Source organism: Schistocerca gregaria, chromosome 9 (genome assembly GCF_023897955.1).
Source record: "Schistocerca gregaria isolate iqSchGreg1 chromosome 9, iqSchGreg1.2, whole genome shotgun sequence".
NCBI classification, from domain to species: Eukaryota; Metazoa; Arthropoda; class Insecta; order Orthoptera; family Acrididae; genus Schistocerca; species Schistocerca gregaria.
In genome coordinates this window covers 148,050,812-148,071,732 of record NC_064928.1, presented here as the reverse complement: position 1 = coordinate 148,071,732, position 20,921 = coordinate 148,050,812, and the positions used below count along the sequence as shown (strand labels likewise).

Genomic DNA, 20,921 nt, shown 5'->3' with positions numbered 1-20,921 from the left:
AGGGCTCTCAACAAGGGAAGTGTCCAGGCGTCTCGGAATGAACCAAAGCGATGTTCGGACATGGAGGAGATACAGAGAGACAGGAACTTTAGATGACATCCTGGCTCAGGCTGCCCAGAGGCTAATACTGCAGTGGATGACCGCTACCTATGGATTATGGCTCGGACTGCACCGCCACCATCTTGAATAATATTTTGCATGCAGCCACAGGACGTCGTGTTATGACTCAAATTGCGCGCAATTGGCTGCATGATGCGCAACTTCACTCCAGACGTTCATGGCGATGTCCGTCTTGGCAACCACGACTCCATGCAGCGCGCTACAGATGGGCCCAGCGACATGCCGAATGAACCGCTCAGGACTGACATCACGTTGGCTTCACCGATTAGTGTCACATATGCTTTCAACCAGACAATCATCGGAGACGTGTTGGAGGCAACCCGGCCAGGCTGAACGCCTTAGACACACAGTCCAGCGAGTGCAGCAAGGTGGAGGTTCCCTGATGTTTTGGGATGTCATTATGTGGGCCCGACGTGAGCTGTTAGAAAGGAGATAAGGAAAGGAGATAAGGAATTTTACTTTATATAATACAACATACAGTCACCACTGATCTTTATTTTACAATTGCCATTTCCGATTTTGGCCCATATAAACAAATACTCATCAACATTCAATTTCTTCTTCTTCCTTGTAGACAAAATGAATGGCATGCTGGGGACCAATGTACCATAAGGCTGATTAGCCAACAGTCCTGTAGTCTCAGCAATACTTCAAGTCTTCCAAGCAACAATACTGGCATCTGGAAAAGCTTCAAGGCCACCATAATCTGCGTGGTTGGCCCATACAACAGCACGTCGCAGAGGCATTGCTGAGGCGTCGTCGCTGGCGGAGCAGTGTACCTGTGTATCGGAGCTTAAAAGCAATTGATATTGACTTGGCTGGGAAGTTTAATAAACAGCAATTAATTGGAGGTCCCAGTGTGTTTCGTGGACTGCGACTGAACTTCACTTGTGATGTACAAGCGGTGTTTGGAGGCTCAACATGGCTTACCTTGGCTGTTGTATGGGGAACCACGCAGATTATGGTGGACTTGAAGCTTTTCCAGGTGCCAATATTATTGCTTGGAAGACTTGGAGTATTGCTGGGACTACAGGACTGTTGGCTAATCAGCCTTATGGTACATTGGTCGCCAGCATGCCATTCATTTTGTCTACGAGGAAGACGCCGTAACGCCTGTGCGTTACGTGAATGCCCTCCTCCGACCGACAGTGCAACCATATCGGCAGCATATTGGCGAGGCATTCGTTTTCATGGACGACAATTCGCGCCCCCATCGTGCACATCTTGTGAATGACATCCTTCAGGATAACGACATCACTCGACTAGAGAGGCCAACATGTTCTCGAGACATGAACCCTATCGAACATGCCTGGGACAGATTGAAAAGGGCTGTTTATGGACGAGGTGACTCACTAACCATTATGAGGAATTTACGCCGAATCGCCGTTGAGGAGTGGGACAATCTGAACCAACAATGCTTTGATGAACTTGTGGATAGTATGCCACGACGAATACAGGTATGCATCAATGCAAGAGGACGTGCTACTGGATGTTAGAGGTACCAGTGCGTACAACAATCTGGACCACCATCTCTGAAGGTCTTACTGTATGGTGGTACAACATGTAATCTGTGATTTTCATGAACAATAAAAAGGGTAGAAATGGTGCTTATGTTGTCCGCAGCTCGTGGTCGTGCGGTAGCGTTCTCGCTTCCCACGCCCGGCTTCCCGGGTTCGATTCCCGGCGGGGTCAGGGATTTTCTCTGCCTCGTGATGACTGGGTGTTATGTGCTGTCCTTAGTTTAGTTAGGTTTAAGTAGTTCTAAGTTCTAGGGGACTGATGACCATAGATGTTAAGTCCCGTAGTGCTCAGGGCCAGTTTGGTGCTTATGTTGATCTCTATTTCAATTTTCTGTACAGGTTCCGGAACTCTCGGAATAGGGGTGATGCAAAACTTTTTTTGGTGTGTGTATATAGGACTCTATCTGTGTCACCATACGTTGAGAAAGTAAATAAAAGCATTTAAAGTTATGTAAAATAAAACACACATTCTTAATTTTAAAGAAGAAACCCTCTCTATTTAAACTGATTTAAAAATAAAAACAAAATTTTCGTAGTTTTCTGTCTCTGGGTCCCCCTTCACAGCCGATTGTAGTGGATCTAAACAAAATGTGCGGGGTATATGACGTAACAGTTACTGTGGACACGGAGTAAGATGATCCTGAGTAGTGAATAAGTTGATAGAGTGATGTGTAGTACTATTAATGACGATTAAAATATTGTTGAATGCTTACCTGCTGGATTCTCTGCGTGTTCTGGCTGTAGTTAGCTTGTTGCTGTTGATACTGCCGCTGTTGCTGCTGCTGCCGCTGGTGTTGTCGTTGCTGCTCTTTCGGCTGTTTCCGCTCTTGAGGAGGCTGAGGGCTGCCGGTGACCAGAGGCCGTTCTTCCTCAGGACTTTTCAAATTATTGCCGAAAGGTGCGACTGCTACTGTGCTCGGAAAGTGTAATCCAGAGTTCGACTGGGGAAAATAGCTGCAAAAATTTCATAGGATTTGGTGAGTGTCGATCGTCTTTTTTACAGGGTAGGACGACGAACAATAAACTTTAACCAAAGCATCATAAAAGTTTTAATGATTTGACATTGTATATGGCCAGTTTAGAATCCACAATAAATAACTGATATCGCCGTAAACTGTGATGCATGTAACGTGACGTTGTGGTTATTGTCGCTCGCCGCCAACTCACGGCGCACCATTATTCTTTACAATTTCTCGGAGTTCTCGTAATTTCTTTGTGTCAATTGTGGTATCAACGTTCGATACCACTCTTGTTAGGGCTTGAAGATATCGACCGCGGTCCGTAAAGTCTAGTTCACACAACGACATTGGGTTGCGCCACTCGTTGCGTGGAATGAGTGGCACGCAAGTTGTTTCATATATGACTGTAGACACGGCGACACTAGTATACACTTCAGTTTCGTCGTTTGGTGGGTCCCTGAGTCGTGTCTGAAATGAAAGTTTTGGCAGCCGCACGTCTCACGAGCTGTGATGGAGTTAATGCTTGATACGTGGAATCGTTGCATAAGGGCCGGCCGCGGTGGTCTAGCGGTTCTAGGCGCGCAGTCCGGAACAGCGCGACTGCTACGTCGCAGGTTCGAATCATGCCTCGGGCATGGATGTGTGTGATGTCCTTAGGTTAGTTAGGTTTAAGTAGTTCTAAGTTCTAGGGGACTGATGACCACACATGTTAAGTCCCATAGTGCTCAGAACCATTTGAACCATCGTTGCATAAGGAAAAAATAAAAAAACGTGTTTCGATTCGTGACTGTATGGAGAAAAGACGTCAGATCAGTTGTTCAGCATCCTTGCTGAAATAATTTATAATATCCTAGAAGTTCCTTCATTTATCTTACAGTGTCACCAGAACTGTTCACGTTTCTTCTAAAAAGAGTTAATTATGCGATGAGGAATAAAGGTGCTGTAATGCATGAAGCACCGACGCCAGAACTGAAATTAAATATCACATTGCGTGCATTACAATCGAGAACACTAGGCATACTTTAAGATACGGTTTTAGCTGGTGATGACGCTATTTCATTAATAGCAATAATTATTAAAATTAACAGTAGTAATTAGTAATATTAGTAACAATAATTATTCGAAGCAGGCCGCATTAAGAAGAGAATGGTTTGCAAACTACTCTGTTGAAGATACATCTATACAGTGGCAATGTTTCAAAATTCTAACATATGTGAATGGGGAGCACTGCAGCGACGTTTTAAATAGATGAAGATTGAGTAAGGAATGCAGCATCTTGATTTGTGTAGCCTTCCCTCCTGTCAACAATATTACTTAACAAAGAGTTGGGCAACTCGAACGATGGGATTTTAGTCTTGCAGACGAGAGCATTGCCACAGCTAGAATTACACTTTCTTGTATTTTTCTTAGTTCAGTTGTATATGAGCTGCGAACTCAATAAATTTTGCCCGGCATCTCAGACGACAAACCATCTGTGTTATGATCGCACATGACGGGCTCAGTGGCAGCAAAATGTTGCTTACTTTTGTAATCAGCGTCACTGAAATCCCACAAACACCTATGCAAAGCAAAGACATCCAAAAAGAGAACATTACTCTCCGTTCCCCACTTTATATTTCAGTTTGTCTACACTCTACGAACACACATAACCTCAAAACTATTGCAGCTAGTGTCGCCAAAGTTGGAACACGCCGAAAGTGTTTAGTTTCACCAACGAGTTGCGCAATCGCGCGGCGCGCATGCGCAGTGGTCTGTTGCGCACTTACCTGCAACCTAGTGTCGTCGTGTAAACTAGGCTTAATAGATATCGCTTGACCCGCGAGTCGGGACTAGCGCCGCGCCCCGGTTTGTGGCCAGTATGTAGCGAGCTTGCTTTGGACATCAACTAGGAATGTAGCATAGCCTGCAGCTTATAGGAAGCAACCTCCGACAAGGCGCATAGTCAAGTATGGCATAAGTAACGCCTCCCTAGATATCTGTTTGTAATTATATATATACAGCATATGAAGAAGCCTGCAACCCAGGTTAAATACAATATGTATTATTTTTTACCAACGACTACTAATTATTTCATTCGTTGCAGGTACAGACTATGCAGCCAGCTCCTTACCGACGTCTCGGCCAAACCTGCAATATATGTTTCTATTTAGCATTGGCCACCTGCCATCATAACAACTGACGAGGAGAATCATAGCATCAGTATTGTTTATACACTCCTGGAAATGGAAAAAAGAACACATTGACATCGGTGTGTCAGACCCACCATACTTGCTCCGGACACTGCGAGAGGGCTGTACAAGCAATGATCACACGCACGGCACAGCGGACACACCAGGAACCGTGATGTTGGCCGTCGAATGGCGCTAGCTGCGCAGCATTTGTGCACCGCCGACGTCAGTGTCAGCCAGTTTGCCGTGGCATACGGAACTCCATCGCAGTCTTTAACACTGGTAGCATGCCGCGACAGCGTGGACGTGAACCGTATGTGCAGTTGACGGACTTTGAGCGAGAGCGTATACTGGGCATGCGGGAGGCCGGGTGGACGTACCGCCGAATTGCTCAACACGTGGGGCGTGAGGTCTCCACAGTACATCGATGTTGTCGCCAGTGGTCGGCGGAAGGGGCACGTGCCCGTCGACCTGGGACCGGACCGCAGTGACGCACGGATGCACGCCAAGACCGTAGGATCCTACGCAGTGCCGTAGGGGACCGCACCGCCACTTCCCAGCAAATTAGGGACACTGTTGCCCCTGGGGTATCGGCGAGGACCATTCGCAACCGTCTCCATGAAGCTGGGCTACGGTCCCGCACACCGTTAGGCCGTCTTCCGCTCATGCCCCAACATCGTGCAGCCCGCCTCCAGTGGTGTCGCGACAGGCGTGAATGGAGGGACGAATGGAGACGTGTCGTCTTCAGCGATGAGAGTCGCTTCTGCCTTGGTGCCAATGATGGTCGTATGCGTGTTTGGCGCCGTGCAGGTGAGCGCCACAATCAGGACTGCATACGACCGAGGCACACAGGGCCAACACCCGGCATCATGGTGTGGGGAGCGATCTCCTACACTGGCCGTACACCTCTGGTGATCGTCGAGGGGACACTGGTGCACGGTACATCCAAACCGTCATCGAACCCATCGTTCTACCATTCCTAGACCGGCAAGGGAACTTGCTGTTCCAACAGGACAATGCACGTCCGCATATATCCCGTGCCATCCAACGTGCTTTAGAAGGTGTAAGTCAACTACCCTGGACAGCAAGTTCTCCGGATCTGTCCCCCATTGAGCATGTTTGGGACTGGATGAAGCGTCGTCTCACGCGGTCTGCACGTCCAGCACGAACGCTGGTCCAACTGAGGCGCCAGGTGGAAATGGCATGGCAAGCCGTTCCACAGGACTACATCCAGCATCTCTACGATCGTCTCCATGGGAGAATAGCAGCCTGCATTGCTGCGAAAGGTGGATATACACTGTACTAGTGCCGACATTGTGCATGCTCTGTTGCCTGTGTCTATGTGCCTGTGGTTCTGTCAGTGTGATCATGTGATGTATCTGACCCCAGGAATGTGTCAATAAAGTTTCCCCTTCCTGGGACAATGAATTCACGGTGTTCTTATTTCAATTTCCAGGAGTGTATATTCAGGAATATTCGATATTTGTATGAATAGAAGCACTCCGTCCAGGTGTTCGTAATAAACGAGCTTTCAGAGATAACTGTTTTACTTGAAAGACGACGCTATTTTAGGATTTAGACTTGTGGAAGCCGTTTCTGAAAGTTGAGGTCTTGGGGACGGCATTATGTGAAATAGAAAATTGAAGTGTAGTGCGAGTAAAGGATGTTAAAAATGAAGTGAAAACATCAGGTACTAAATGAGAAGCTACAGAAAACGACAGACAACAATTCAGTGATCATATAGTGTGACGTCTGCTACAGGGCAGTAGCGTGTCGTGGATACGGGGGCGGGATTACACTGAGGTTAGAAAAGACATGGGATGGCAATATGAACAAGCAAAGGTGCCGGTGGTATCACGTTCACGCGGCATTGGCGGAGCAGTCATGTATACTCAGGTGATTCATGGGAAACGGTCTCCGACATAGCTATGGCCCCACGGCGCGGATTAACAGATTCTGAGCGCGGGATGGTAGTTGAGGCTAGATGCGCCAGACATTCGCTTAGAAAATCCTTAGGGAATTGAATATTCCGAGATCCACAGTGTCAAGAGTGTGCCGAGAGCACCAGACTTAAGGGATTACCTCTCACCACGGACAACGCAGTGGCTGACAGCCTTCACTTAACGGCCGACGGCAGCGGCGTTGGCGTATGGTTGTCCGAGGCAACAGACAGGCAACACTGCGTGAAATCAATGCGGGACGTACGACGAACTGATTCGTTAGGAAAGTGCGTTGAAATTTGGTGTTAACGGTCTAAGACGAGTGCCTTTCCTAACAGCACGAAATCGACTCGTGACCTTATCAGTTGGACCCTAGACTACTGAGCAGGTGGCCTGGTCTGATGAAACCCGATTTCAGTTGGTAAGAGCTGATGGTAGGTTTGGAGTGTGGCGCAGACCTCATGAAGCGACAGACCCGAGCAGTCAACAAGGCACTGTGCGAACTGGTGGTGTCTCCTTAATGGTGTGGGCTCTGTTTACAGGGGATGAACGGGGTGTTCTGGTCCAAATGAAGCGATCGTTGACTGGAAATGGTTATGTTCGGCTACTTGGAGATCATTTGCACCCACTCATGGGCCTTATTTTTATGGATGCGCCATGTCATCGGGTCACAATTGTTCGCCATTGGTTTGAAGGACATTCTCGATACCTCGAGCGAATGATTTGGCCACCCATATCGCTTGACATGAATACCATCGAACATTTGTGGGACATAATCGAGCTTTCAGTTCGTGCACAAAATCCTGCACTGGGAACACGTTCGCAATTCAGAATGTTCAAATGTGTGTGCAATCTTATGGGACGTAACTGCTAAGGTCATAAATCCCTAAGCTTATACACTAGTTAACCTAAATTATCCCAAGGACAAAAACACACACACCCATGCCCGAGGGAGGACTCGAACCTCCGCCGGGACGAGCCGCACAGTCCATGACTGCAGCGCCTCAGACCGCTCTGCTAATCCCGCGCGCCCTTTCGCAGTTATGGACGGGAATAATAGTAACATGGATTCCTATTTTTGCAGGACACTTCCAACGACTTTGAGTCCATGCCACGTCGAATTGCTGCACTACACCAGGCAAAGGGCGGTTCGACACGTTATTAGAAGGATTCTCATGACTTTTGTCACGTCATTGTAATTGCGTGTAGTTGCCATCAATGCTGCAGGGCCATATGATGCCCATGACATGTGTATCGCGCAAGGGCGTGTGAAGGGCCAAGAGATGTGCTATAACAACACTGCTCACTTTCTCAAATCAGAAGCACAGAGCTGTCGCTTGACGGACGTCACAGAACAACTTCCACGCTGCTGAAGGTAACCGTGAAGGGTAAAAACTACAGAGGAAGATAAAGGTTGAAAAATATCCGACAATTAATTGAAATCTTTGGCTGTTTGCTGCACTAAAATGAAGAGGAGAACACAAAAAGTCGCGAAGGGCACACCAAAACAATCGGGAAACTGACAGCCCAAAACAGGAATTATATTTTTTAATCTTAAATGAAAAGGACAAAATTTTGGGTCGTCTACAGTGCTACATTATTTAGTGAATCGGTTTTCGGCTTATAATATTGTCATCAGGCAACAGCTGTATATGGTCATCAAAGACGATACAGAAAATGGTTAACAATACTGAAAAGTATTTTTGTCATGTATGCTGAGGTTCAAACACGGAGTACACGTCATCTCTGAAAATGTAACACTAACGTATTTCCAAATATTAAATATAAACGTCAAATAAATGTGAAGAAAATATTACCCATGAGCGCTAGAAATCGCTGATTGCTCACGTAAACGATGAAGCGTGTTCTGGAATATTTCGGAGAAACCGGTTGTATAAAGGTCTCCGAGGCGGATGGATTGGGAGTTCCTCAACGAAAAATACCCGACTTCATACCATACCACTGAAACTGCAGTTAATCCTTTCTGGTGAGTTATGATAGGAGAGATGGGAGTTGGAGCCTCATGTGAGAATTCTCAGAGAGCAAGTACTCAGAAAATACTAAAAATGAAAGGTTTTACATGAAGTGCCGATAGCTTTATGGTGACAAAATTTATCAAGTCATTCAGCACGGCCATTCACTCGTGTGGAAACATTTCATTACCAATCCATTATGGAGATTAAATTTACCTGTATGTGATACTTGTCTGCCCTGTGGAGGATGGAATAATTTAGAGGGTAATGTACTTTCGCACACTGATTAATATACCCATATATGGCCGTGTCAGCCAAATGGAGAGCAAAGAACGTCCAAGAGCAACGCATTTCCAGGTGTTAACGCAACTGGATTTGCATGGAGTGTAGCCATGTATGGAAGTGAAACATGGAAGATAAATAGTTAGGACAAGAAGAGAATAGAAGCTTTCGAAATGTGGTGCTACAGAAGAATGCTGAAGATTAGATGGGTAGATCACTTAACTAATGAGGAGGTATTGGATAGAATTGGGGAGAAGAGGAGTTTGTGGCACAACTTGACCAGAAGAAGGGATCGGTTGGTAGGACATGTTCTGAGGCATCAAGGGATCACCAGTTTAGTATTGGAGGGCAGCGTGGAGGGTAAAAATCTTAGAGGGAGACCAAGAGATGAATACACTAAGCAGATTCAGAACGATGTAGTTTGCAGTAGGTTCTGGGAGATGAAGAAGCTTGCACAAGATAGAGTAGCATGGAGAGATTCATCAAACCAGTCTCAGGACTGAAGACCACAACAACAACAATAACAACAACAACGCAGCTGTACGTTTCTAGGCCAACTGGGGCCATTGTGGTTGCTATGGGTGCGCTGCAGGCCCTTCCCTTCAACATCTTTGGGAAGTTATCGACAGCCTAAATCATTTCAATTTTTATAGGTATTGTAGATGTTGCAAACAACGTTTTATACGAAAGCTATAATCTGCTTATTATAGAAAATATCAACAGCGTATTACACGAAAGCTATTATCTTCTCATTATAGCAAGTCTCAACTGCGTATACTTAGATAATTAATTAGTTGGAGACAAGTTCGGTTGGTGTGTATATCAACATTACTTTTAACGATTCAGTTCGCAGGGTATTGGCTCAACTGCTATATACATATGGCTGCACGGTGCCATTTACAGGATCAGTTCAAATATCTGAAAACAATTTTTTTTTACTAACACAAGACAGAATGTAATCGTTTTACGTTAAATAAACTACAACTGTCTAAATATAACATCTTCTCAGGAATAGAGAGCGTTGCCCAGAATAAGATTTTCAGCTTACTTCAAAACTTACCTTTTGCTTCCTGTCAGGCAGTTAATACCATTGGGTAAGTGATCAAAGATTTTGATAACAATATTAGTAATCATTTTCTGATCGTAAGTTAGTTTTAATTAAGAGTAATGAAGGTCATTTTTTCTTCTAGCATAATAATCATAGATGCTATGGTACCTTATGAGCACAGACGGATTATTTACAACAAATTTCATGAGAGTGGATGCGTACAGTGATTCTGTAGTTAAATGCCTAACTCCTTAAACATATGTCTCCAATACGACGGAAGGTGGCATTACATGTTCTTCTTACAGCACGCTTTTGTGCAATCATGACCTTCGTTCTTTAACATGAGTTACCCTAGAATACAATTCCTTATGGTATTATTGAACGAAATTAAGCAAAGTATGTTAACATTGATTTGTCTGTTTCCAAGACCTGCAGTAACACAATGAGAGCTGAATTGTTTAAGATGCCATAAAATTTGTGTTTTTCCAGTTAGAATGCACTCCAATAAGAACAGTGAAAAATAATGGAGCGTCTTCCTTTATTGTTAACTCTGCTCATATTTTAAGTAACATTGATTTTAAATAAAACATTGTTGTTCAAAACCCAATGTGCTGAGTCCTCTTAAGAGAGAAGCCATTTGCTAATAACCAATCAATAATCCTCCCAAACATTTTAAGTCGTTTCCAATTTCCACTCTTGCTGTATGTTTATTGGAAGTCCCTTAATGTACTGTAACAACACGTCTCAAATGCGTACAGTTTTCCCTCTGTACCCCTCAAGTACCATGGAAGTTATTCTCTGATGTCTCAAAACATGTCTCTCATTCTGCACCTTCTTCTAATCAGTGCTTTCCATGTATTTATTTCCTCGCCGATTCTGCAGAGAACCTCCTCATTTCTTATTTTATGTCCATCTATCTGCCATTATTCACCTACTGTGCAATACCTCAAATGCTTAAATTCCTTTTTTGTGTCAGTCCACGGTTCCCTTTCGTTAAATGGTTTGCTCCAAATGTACCTGATCAGAAGTATATTCATCAAATTAAAGCCTATGTTGGACAATAGTAAAGAACTTTTAGGGAGGAATTCCTTCCTTGATTGTACCATACTGCTTCTCGTATTCTTCTTATTTGTTCCATTACGTGTCGTTTTGCTTACAAGATAGCAGATTTCCTTCATGTTTGTATACCTTGTGATCGTAAATTTCAGCGTTAATTTGGCTGCAAATCTCACTTCTGCTACTCCTCTACCTTCATTTTTATTTGGTTTATTCTCAATCCATATTCCGTGCTCATTAGACTGTTCATGACATTCAGAAGTTTCTGTGGTTCTTCTTCCCTTTCACCACGGATTGCAAACGCCTCTGAGCGAACGCAAAAGTAGAATTACACTTTCACTCACCAGATTTGACAAAGATTGTATGCTCTGATCTTTCTTAATTTCTCCGCTTTATTATTTTCGTATGCTCCTGACCCTGTATAACTACTGAACATACTTGATGAACTTCATAGACTGACGTTTTTTTTTTGGTCATCAGTCTACTGACTGGTTTGATGCGGCCCGTCACGAATTCCTTTCCTGTGCTAACCTCTTCATCTCAGAGTAGCACTTGCAACCTACGTCCTCAATTATTTGCTTGACGTATTCCAATCTCTGTCTTCCTCTACAGTTTTTGCCCTCTACAGCTCCTTCTAGTACCACGGAAGTCATTCCCTCATGTCTTAGCAGATGTCCTATCATCCTGTCCCTTCTCCTTATCAGTGTTTTCCACATGTTCCTTTCCTCTCCGATTGTGCGTAGAACCTCCTCATTCCTTACCTTATGAGTCCACCTAATTTTCAACATTCGTCTATAGCACCACATCTCAATTGCTTCGATTCTCTTCTGTTCCTGTTTTCCCACAGTCCATGTTTCACTACCATACAATGCTGTACTCCAGACGTACATCCTCAGAAATTTCTTCCTCAAATTAAGGCCGGTATTTGATATTAGTAGACTTCTCTTGGCCAGAAATGCCTTTTTTGCCATAGCGAGTCTGCTTTTGATGTCCCCCTTGCTCCGTCCGTCATTGGTTATCTTACTGCCTAGGTAGCAGAATTCCTTAACTTCATTGACTTCGTGACCATCAATCTTGATGTTAAGTTTCTCGCTGTTCTCATTTCTACTACTTCTCATTACCTTCGTCTTTCTCCGATTTACTGACTAGCAGTTTTTATAGGCTGGTCCTCTTCGAGTTTTTTCATAACCTCTGAAGCTCAATGCCTAGATGTCAATTTCCTAAAGCAGTATGATGCAGTTCTCAAGAACATTTAAAACATGACAGTCTTGTACAAAACATCAGTTTACAAGAGACACCGCCAGCTGAGTGCATAGCGTATAAGTATTCTAAAGTGAATGCCCTTGTTCACATCTTCGTAGGAACAACGTCATTTATTATATTTATATTCCACATTAAATCTGAATGAACACACACTAAAAATAAAAACACACTGAAGTTATTCTGGACTTGTGTGGTGTCGCATTGTCCTGCTGGAATTGCCGAAATCCGTCGGACTGCACAATGGACATGAATAGATGCAGGTGATGAGACAGGATGCTTACGTAAGAGTCACCTGTCAGAATCGTATCTAGTCATATCAGGGGTCCTATAGCACTCCAACTGCATACGCCCAGTACAGTTACATAGCCTCCACTAGCTTGAACAGTCCCCTGCTGACATGGAGGATCCATGGATGGATGAGGCTGTCTCAATACCTGTACAAGTCCATCCACTTCATACAATTTGAAACGAGACTCGTCCGACCAAGCAGCATGCTTCCAGTCATCAACAGTCCAAAGTAGGTGTTTACTGGACCAGACGAGGCTTAATGCTTTGTGTCATGCAATCATCAAGGGTACACAAGTAGGGATTCGACTCCGAAAGTCCATTTCGATGACTTTTCCTTGAATGGTTCGCACGCTGTGAGTTGTCGATGGTCCAGCATTGAAATCTGCACCAATTTTGCGGAAGTGTTACACTTCTGCCACGTTGAACGATTATCTTCAGTCGTCATTGGTCCCGTTCTTGCAGGATCTTTTTCCAACCGCAGCGTTTTCGGAGATTTGATGTTTCCCAGATTTCTTATACTCATGGTACACTCGTGAAATGGTCGTATGGGAAAATCTCCACTTCGTCGCTGACCCAAGATGCTGTGTCCCATCCCTTGTGCACCCGTTATAGCACCACGTTCAAACTCACTTAAATCTTGATAACCTGTCACTGTAGCCGCAGTGACCGATCTAACAACTGCGCCAAACACTTGCTGTATTATATAGGCATTGCCGACCTCAGCACCGTATTCTGCCTGTTTACATATCTATGTGTATATATAAAATAAGAAATGAGGAGGTACCCTGCAGAATCGGCGAGGAAATAAATACATGGAAAGCACTGATTAGAAGAAGGTGCAGAATGAGAGACATGTTTTGAGACATCAGAGAATAACTTCCATGGTACTTGAGGGAGCTGTACAGAGGGGAAACTGTACGCATTTGAGACGTATTGTTACAGTACATTAAGGGGCTTCCAATAAACATACAGCAAGAGTGGAAATTGAAAACGGTTTAAAATGTTTGGGAGGATTATTGATTGGATATTAGCAAATGGCTTCTCTGTTAAGAGGACTCAGCACATTGGGTTTTGAACAACAATGTCTTATTTAAAATCAATGTTACTTAAAATATGAGCATAGTTAACAATAAAGGAAGACGCTCCATTATTTTTCACTGTTCTTATTGGAGAGCATTTTAACTGGAAAAACACAAATTTTATGGCAGCTTAAACAATTCAGTTCTCATTGTGTTACTGCAGGTCTTGGAGACAGACAAATCAATGTTAACATACTTTGCTTATTTTCGTTCAATAATACCATAAGGAATTGTGTACTACGGGGTCTATCGTCCAAACAACCCATGGCTTCGAACTTCGAAATCATTCTCGCCACAGCTGCATTTGTCAACGGACGTTTACCCGTTCGAATCCCCTTCCTATGGCGATTGGATCGTAACGCAGAACTAGCACATTCCCCATTCCGATAATACAGCTTCACTAAAAGCGCCTTTTCAGTTAACGTCAACATGCTGCGACTGCTGGCGCATTTGATTCTCTCTCTCATTATAGATCGTTTTATACACGATTGTCATGCGCGGTCACTGGCGTTTTGCTGTCCAGCGCCATCTGCCGGACATTTTGTGAAATTTTTTTTTTTTTTTTTTTTTTTTTGTTCTAATAAAACCCCATGTCATTCCAAGCATGTCAATTTTTACCTCTCTATCTACATTATTCCGTGGTTTATTACGTTTTCAAATTTATATTGACTTTCTGATCACCCAGTATATATATATATGTGTGTGTGGGTGTGTGTGTAATACAGTTCTATGCTAAAAATGTATTTCACTTTTTATTCGATGCTTCAGATTTTTGTACCAAAACTTTAATTTCTTGTCAGTGCTCACGTTTCATGCGATTCATTTTTAAAACTAAAAGTATATTAGATTTAATAAAACGATATGATTAAGTGTTTGTTAAATAACATTTCCATTTGTTGCTAAATATGGAATTTAAGTAGAAGAAAAAAGTTTGCTGTTACTGAGCTGTAAAGCAGAGACGGTTGCAAGTACTTTACAGTTTACCCTCAGCTACTGACGACTATCTCAAAACACCTACGAAGCACCTAATAAGTTCCTTTACTCAACGGCAATCGGAAATCTTCTAAGTCTCCCCACGCTAGAAAAGTCCCCAGCGACATTTAGTCCTCACCTCAGCAACGGCAGTGCATGCTGTCCAGCTATGGCCAGGGGCTGCAGCTGCTGCCCCCATGGTAGCTGCTGCTGCTGCTGCTGCAGCTGGAGTAGCAGTGACGGGGAGGCCGCTGCCTGGAGTGGCGTTATGGGAATCACCAGCGCCGGCACAGTTGCGGCGTCTGGGCCGCCGCCCGGCGTGAGTGGCAGCTGCGCTACGAAGGAGCCGGCGTGCACCCCCAGCTGCGGGGGCAGCTGCTGCGTGGACAGCTGCTGCGTGGACACGTCCCAGCGTCCGCCCAGCGGCGGCAAGGTTGGCGGTGGAGGCACCCCGGCACCTCCTGAACCTGCAGCAGCAAGAGGGGCTCAGTTTCTCTGACAAATGAGGAGTGCGAGAGGTCATACCATTGATTGGAATATGCAAGATTTCAGTGTCGTTACTATAACTTCCTCAAATGTTCTTCAGCTGCACTATCTTTGAGAGGCATATACACTCCTGGAAATGGAAAAAAGAACACATTGACACCGGTGTGTCAGACCCACCATACTTGCTCCGGACACTGCGAGAGGGCTGTACAAGCAATGATCACACGCACGGCACAGCGGACACACCAGGAACCGCGGTGTTGGCCGTCGAATGGCGCTAGCTGCGCAGCATTTGTGCACCGCCGCCGTCAGTGTCAGCCAGTTTGCCGTGGCATACGGAGCTCCATCGCAGTCTTTAACACTGGTAGCATTACGCGACAGCGTGGACGTGAACCGTATGTGCAGTTGACAGACTTTGAGCGAGGGCGTATAGTGGGCATGCGGGAGGCCGGGTGGACGTACCGCCGAATTGCTCAACACGTGGGGCGTGAGGTCTCCACAGTACATCGATGTTGTCGCCAGTGGTCGGCGGAAGGTGCACGTGCCCGTCGACCTGGGACCGGACCGCAGCGACGCACGGATGCACGCCAAGACCGTAGGATCCTACGCAGTGCTGTAGGGGACCGCACCGCCACTTCCCAGCAAATTAGGGACACTGTTCCCCCTGGGGTATCGGCGAGGACCATTCGCAACCGTCTCCATGAAGCTGGGCTACGGTCCCGCACACCATTAGGCCGTCTTCCGCTCAAGCCCCAACATCGTGCAGCCTGCCTCCAGTGGTGTCGCGACAAGCGTGAATGGAGGGACGAATGGAGACGTGTCGTCTTCAGCGATGAGAGTCGCTTCTGCCTTGGTGCCAATGATGGTCGTATGCGTGTTTGGTGCCGTGCAGGTGAGCGCCACAATCAGGACTGAATACGACGCGAGGCACACAGGGCGAACACCCGGCATCATGGTGTGGGGAGCGATCTCCTACACTGGCCGTACACCTCTGGTGATCGTCGAGGGGACACTGAATAGTGCATGGTACATCCAAACCGTCAGCGAACCCATCGTTCTACCATTCGTAGACCGCAAGGGAACTTGCTGTTCCAACAGGACAATGCACGTCCGCATGTATCCCGTGCCACCCAACGTGCTCTAGAAGGTGTAAGTCAACTACCCTGGCCAGTAAGATCTCCGGATCTGTCCCCCATTGAGCATGTTTGGGACTGGATGAAGCGTCGTCTCACGCGGTCTGCACCTCTAGCACGAACTACATCCAGCATCTCTACGATCGTCTCCATGGGAGAATAGCAGCCTGCATTGCTGCGGAAGGTGGATATACACTGTACTAGTGCCGACATTGTGCATGCTCTGTTGCCTGTGTCTATGTGCCTGTGGTTCTGTCAGTGTGATCATGTGATGTATCTGACCCCAGGAATGTGTCAGTAAAGTTTCCCCTTCCTGGGACAATGAATTCACGGTGTTCTTATTTCAATTTCCAGGAGTGTATATGTACTGTAGAGAATAGTTGCAGTCTTCTTTGACCATAGCTGCACTTCCACAGGTTAAGGCATATGATTGACAGTGACGCATTTGTCGCAAAGGCAGCACAGAACCTGTAAGAGCAGCCGAATGGAATGGGCAGTGTCCTGCACATAGGTTAAATGGTAAAAAACAACAAAATGCAACAAAGATGATGGAACTAAATCAGAAAGCAGTCATTAGTTTCGTAATAGAGGGGAATGGTGGGGGTAAGGGGGTAAAAACTATAGAAAGAGCTCAAGCCTGTAATACAGCAACCAGGTTCAATACAGATGGTGATTGCAATAGCTATACAGAGTGGCTACCACAGGATGCACCAATGTGGAGAGCTCCATCAAACCATTCTTTGGACTCTTACTACTGATACAGTTGCATTCACACAGCCAACTGCTTAATAGCTGTTTCACTCCATGTAGAATTCACGTTTATGACTGAAAAACGAAGTTCCAAATATTAGGATTGTGTGTATGTGTGTGTGTGTGTGTGTGTGTGTGTGTGTGTGTGTGTGTGTGTGTGTATCAGCAATATACAAATTCTTAAGAAATCGCAAGTGTGTAATAAACTATATGGATTATTTAAGTTAAATCTTATAAGATACATTTTAATAACATATGGGTACAATTCCATGTTTAGCAGCCTGCATATGAGTGGCCCAGTGAACGTAGAACCGTCAGCAATAGTCAGCAGCAGAATCATCTTTATGTACTCACAAGTGAAATCTCCAAGAATCGAATCTAAAACAAAAGCATACAGCCGAAAACAATCCATCTTCTGTCCTGGCGCCTCGCCTATATCAACTTGCTCCACCTTCCTTACATCTGCATGGACTATATGTTGTTTCTCAATGTTTTTTAATTGAGCTTCCTTTCAAATAATAGGAACTCATCCCAGGGCTGCATCCCTCCCACCAGCTACACCATACCCTACTATACCAATCCCATCTGAAACAGAGATTAAATCTCACTCATCCTTTGTCCTGCTGGCATTTGACCCCTATCCAAACACCTGCATCCTATAGGGACCTTAACACAGAGTCATCTTCCATCCTGTTCCATCTAACATCCTCTCAACACCTCCAACAACCCATTGCCCACAGGCAGTTAGTAGGAGCACACATCACATTATCACCATTATGATTGTCGTCATCATCAACTTTTCATGAACACTGTCCTCTGTATTTTAACCTCATCAATTGTTCATTAATTTAATCTTAAGTGTTTCAATCAGTAGATAATTGTAGTTGCCATCACATCTACTTTGGTGGAATGTAAAAAGCTTTTAAATAGCAAAAAACTGAACAACAGAAATAGAAAATTTTCTTGTGCACTTGCTAAGGATGAGGAACTTGGACGGAATGTGAAATGAGCTTATATTCTCACTTACCATTTGCAAAGTCTGTCCCAGAAGACACAGAGGTGTGGTCAGGAGATGATGGACGTTGCTTGTTGTGCCGATGTCTGTTGCTACGGTGCTTCTGCTTGACACGCAGCTTCTGTCCCTGCTGCTGCTGTCCTGTGGTCTGTGGCTGTGGTGACTCCCTTGGAGAACTGTGGGGTTTCTTCAGCTGCTGTAGCTGCAGCTGCTGCTCTGTGGACTGGGAGGCTTGTGGCTGTCGAGGCCCTGAGTTGGAGCTCTGCAGCTGCAGATGCTGTGATTCACGGTGCTGCTGGGATGCCACTGGTTGTGGAGGCCAGCTGTGAGGTTTCTGCAGCTGCTGTCGGTAGGGCATGCTCTGAAGAGGAGACGCAGGCGGCGAGGTCAGTGAAGGCGCTGGGGGTGGTGTAGTGGCCACTGGCGTTGTTGCAGGCTGTCACAAAGAGCGTGTTGTCCTCATATTACTGGTAGCCCACGTGCTGCTAATTATTCACAAGTTAACCTATTAATTACAGGGTGACCTAGGCAAAATGGGCCCTAAAATTGCATAAGTAGCAGTCTTTACATCACTGACTGGTTTTTACGTGTTCTGATGATTTCATTATGTGTTTTTTGAGTCAGCTTACTGGAAATGATATACTGAAGGTGGAAATGTCCTGATACTATTTCGTTCACAAAACGCAGCAAGAATTGGACCTGTGTGGATTGATGTGTAAGCTGTAACTCGTGAACAACGTTTTCACGATATTATTTCCACTTGAAGAAGCTATGGTTTTGTGCTATTCTAATATCATTCAGCTGAGTAACGTTTTCTGGTGTTTGGACTCATTTTGAATACCTTATAATATTTTTATTGCCTAAAGCATATTGCCAAAAAAGATTGTCTCATAAATTCACCCTAGACCTTGGCCATTGAAATGCTAGGTAAACGTGGAATAGTTAGTGGTATAGACAAGATATCCCTTGATATAGTCGTCACGAGTTTTTCAATGATTTTTCTGACAATAATGTCAATTTATGTTTGTAGTATACAAGAGTAGTCAGCGAAACGAAAATGACATAGACAGCGTGTCATGAAATGCCCACTGTCATTAGAAGATATTGTTTTGGTTGCCATTTTACACAAAATGTTATCCTAACTATAATGCATCAGAACAGACTTACATTACTGTGGTATAATATCCACTTGAATCTGTATCGATGATAACGATGTAACAGAAAGATAATCACAGTTCAAAGTGCCAAACTCTATTAATTGAATGTTTATGTAGTAAGTAAGTGGTAGCAGTGATTCAGCTCTCTTTGTAGAATTAGAGAGTGTGTCTAGACTGTTTGTAAAGCAGTACAAATGATAGCATATTGTAAGTAAGTGGTAGCAGCGATTCAGCCCTCTTTGGAGAATTAGAGGGTGTGTCTAGACTGTTTGTAAAGCAGTACAAATGATAGCATATTGTAAGTAAGTGGTAGCAGCGATTCAGCCCTCTTTGGAGAATTAGAGGGTGTGTCTAGACTGTTTGTAAAGCAGTAAAAATGATAGCATACTTTGACGAAAGTTTTTTTTCGCTCTGAGTACTATGGGACTTAACTTCTGAGGTCATCAGTCCCCTAGAACTTAGACCTAATTAAACCTAACTAATCCAAGGACATCACACACACCCATGCCCGAGGCAGGATTCGAACCTGCGACTGTAGCGGTCTGGCGGTTCCAGACTGTAGCGCCTAGAACCGCTCGGCCACTCCGGCCGGCTTGACGTAAATGTCATCCTGTTAATGGTTATATAAACACAGTTCATAATCTTGGAAGTCTCTTCGAGTTTGTTTCCGGATCCTAAAATCAACTTTACTCTATATTTCGGCGATCCAACTGGTCGTCATGGTCAGAAGAATGCATTCTCCTGAAGATGGCGACCAGTTTGATCGCCGAAACATCGAGTCAAGTTGATTTTAGGATCCGGCAGCGAACCGGAAGAGACTTTGAGGACTTATTATGTCGGCAAAGCCTACGTAGTCACAGTTCATAATGGCTACGTATGTAGGAACTAGTTGTGTGACTAGCATACTTCGTAATAGATATTAACGCCATGATGGAATAACATCGCCTTCATTCAATAAACGTATAGTGGTGGTGCCCATATAAAGAAGATGTATTTTTTACAGTGGCCGGCTGCGGTGGTCGTGCGGTTCTAGGCGCTCCAGTCCGGAGCCGCGCTGCTGCTACGGTCGCAGGTTCGAATCCTGCCTCGGGCATGGATGTGTGTGATGTCCTTAGGTTAGTTAGGTTTAAGTAGTTCTATGTTCTAGGGAACTGATGACCACAGCAGTTGAGTCCCATAGTGCTCAGAGCCATTTGAACCACTTTTTTTTTTTTTACAGTGTATCATTTGTATGCGGAATAGTGGAATAAGGAATATGGAGAATAATAAGATTTGACTAGAGTGCACGTATGCATAAGGAACTTTAATTTTTTGGATTAATAACAGAAAGTTACGAAATCAGGAAAAAGCAAAGCACTAATTTGAGCCATATATTAGGAAATAGGGCAAAAGATGAAACTTTTATATGAAAAATAACGCAGAAGGCTGTAATCACTTAGCAAAATTTAGAACGACAAGAAAAATTGTACATCAGTTTGAAAATAAAAAGGTAAACCTAAATGGGTTAGGAAAATGTGCGAAGAACTTGGAATCTATATTCAATAAACTGAAGACAGGATAAAGTTAAAAGCTAAATTAAAAGGTGAGAGGTTTCCAAGCAAAACAGTTCCAGAAAGACTAGAAAGAAAATGTATGGCACAAGAGAGAAGAGAAAAAAATTAAACATATGAACGGGTATTGAATAAAGCGTAAGGCTAGCTTTATAGCTTAAA

General features: G+C 44.5%; 1 protein-coding gene across 2 annotated transcripts in view; it reads right to left on the bottom strand.

The window, feature by feature from the left end:
• LOC126292109 (uncharacterized) overlaps nucleotides 1–20,921 on the bottom strand; it is a 106,629-nt gene that overhangs the window by 11,419 nt on the left and 74,289 nt on the right. For both annotated transcript variants that reach the window (XM_049985936.1, XM_049985937.1), the window contains 3 exons: nucleotides 18,065–18,488; nucleotides 14,808–15,135; nucleotides 2,354–2,594 (listed from right to left, as the gene is read on the bottom strand). In XM_049985936.1, the coding sequence (XP_049841893.1) occupies nucleotides 2,354–2,594; nucleotides 14,808–15,135; nucleotides 18,065–18,488 (993 nt within the window). The remainder of the gene's footprint in view (nucleotides 1–2,353; nucleotides 2,595–14,807; nucleotides 15,136–18,064; nucleotides 18,489–20,921) is intronic.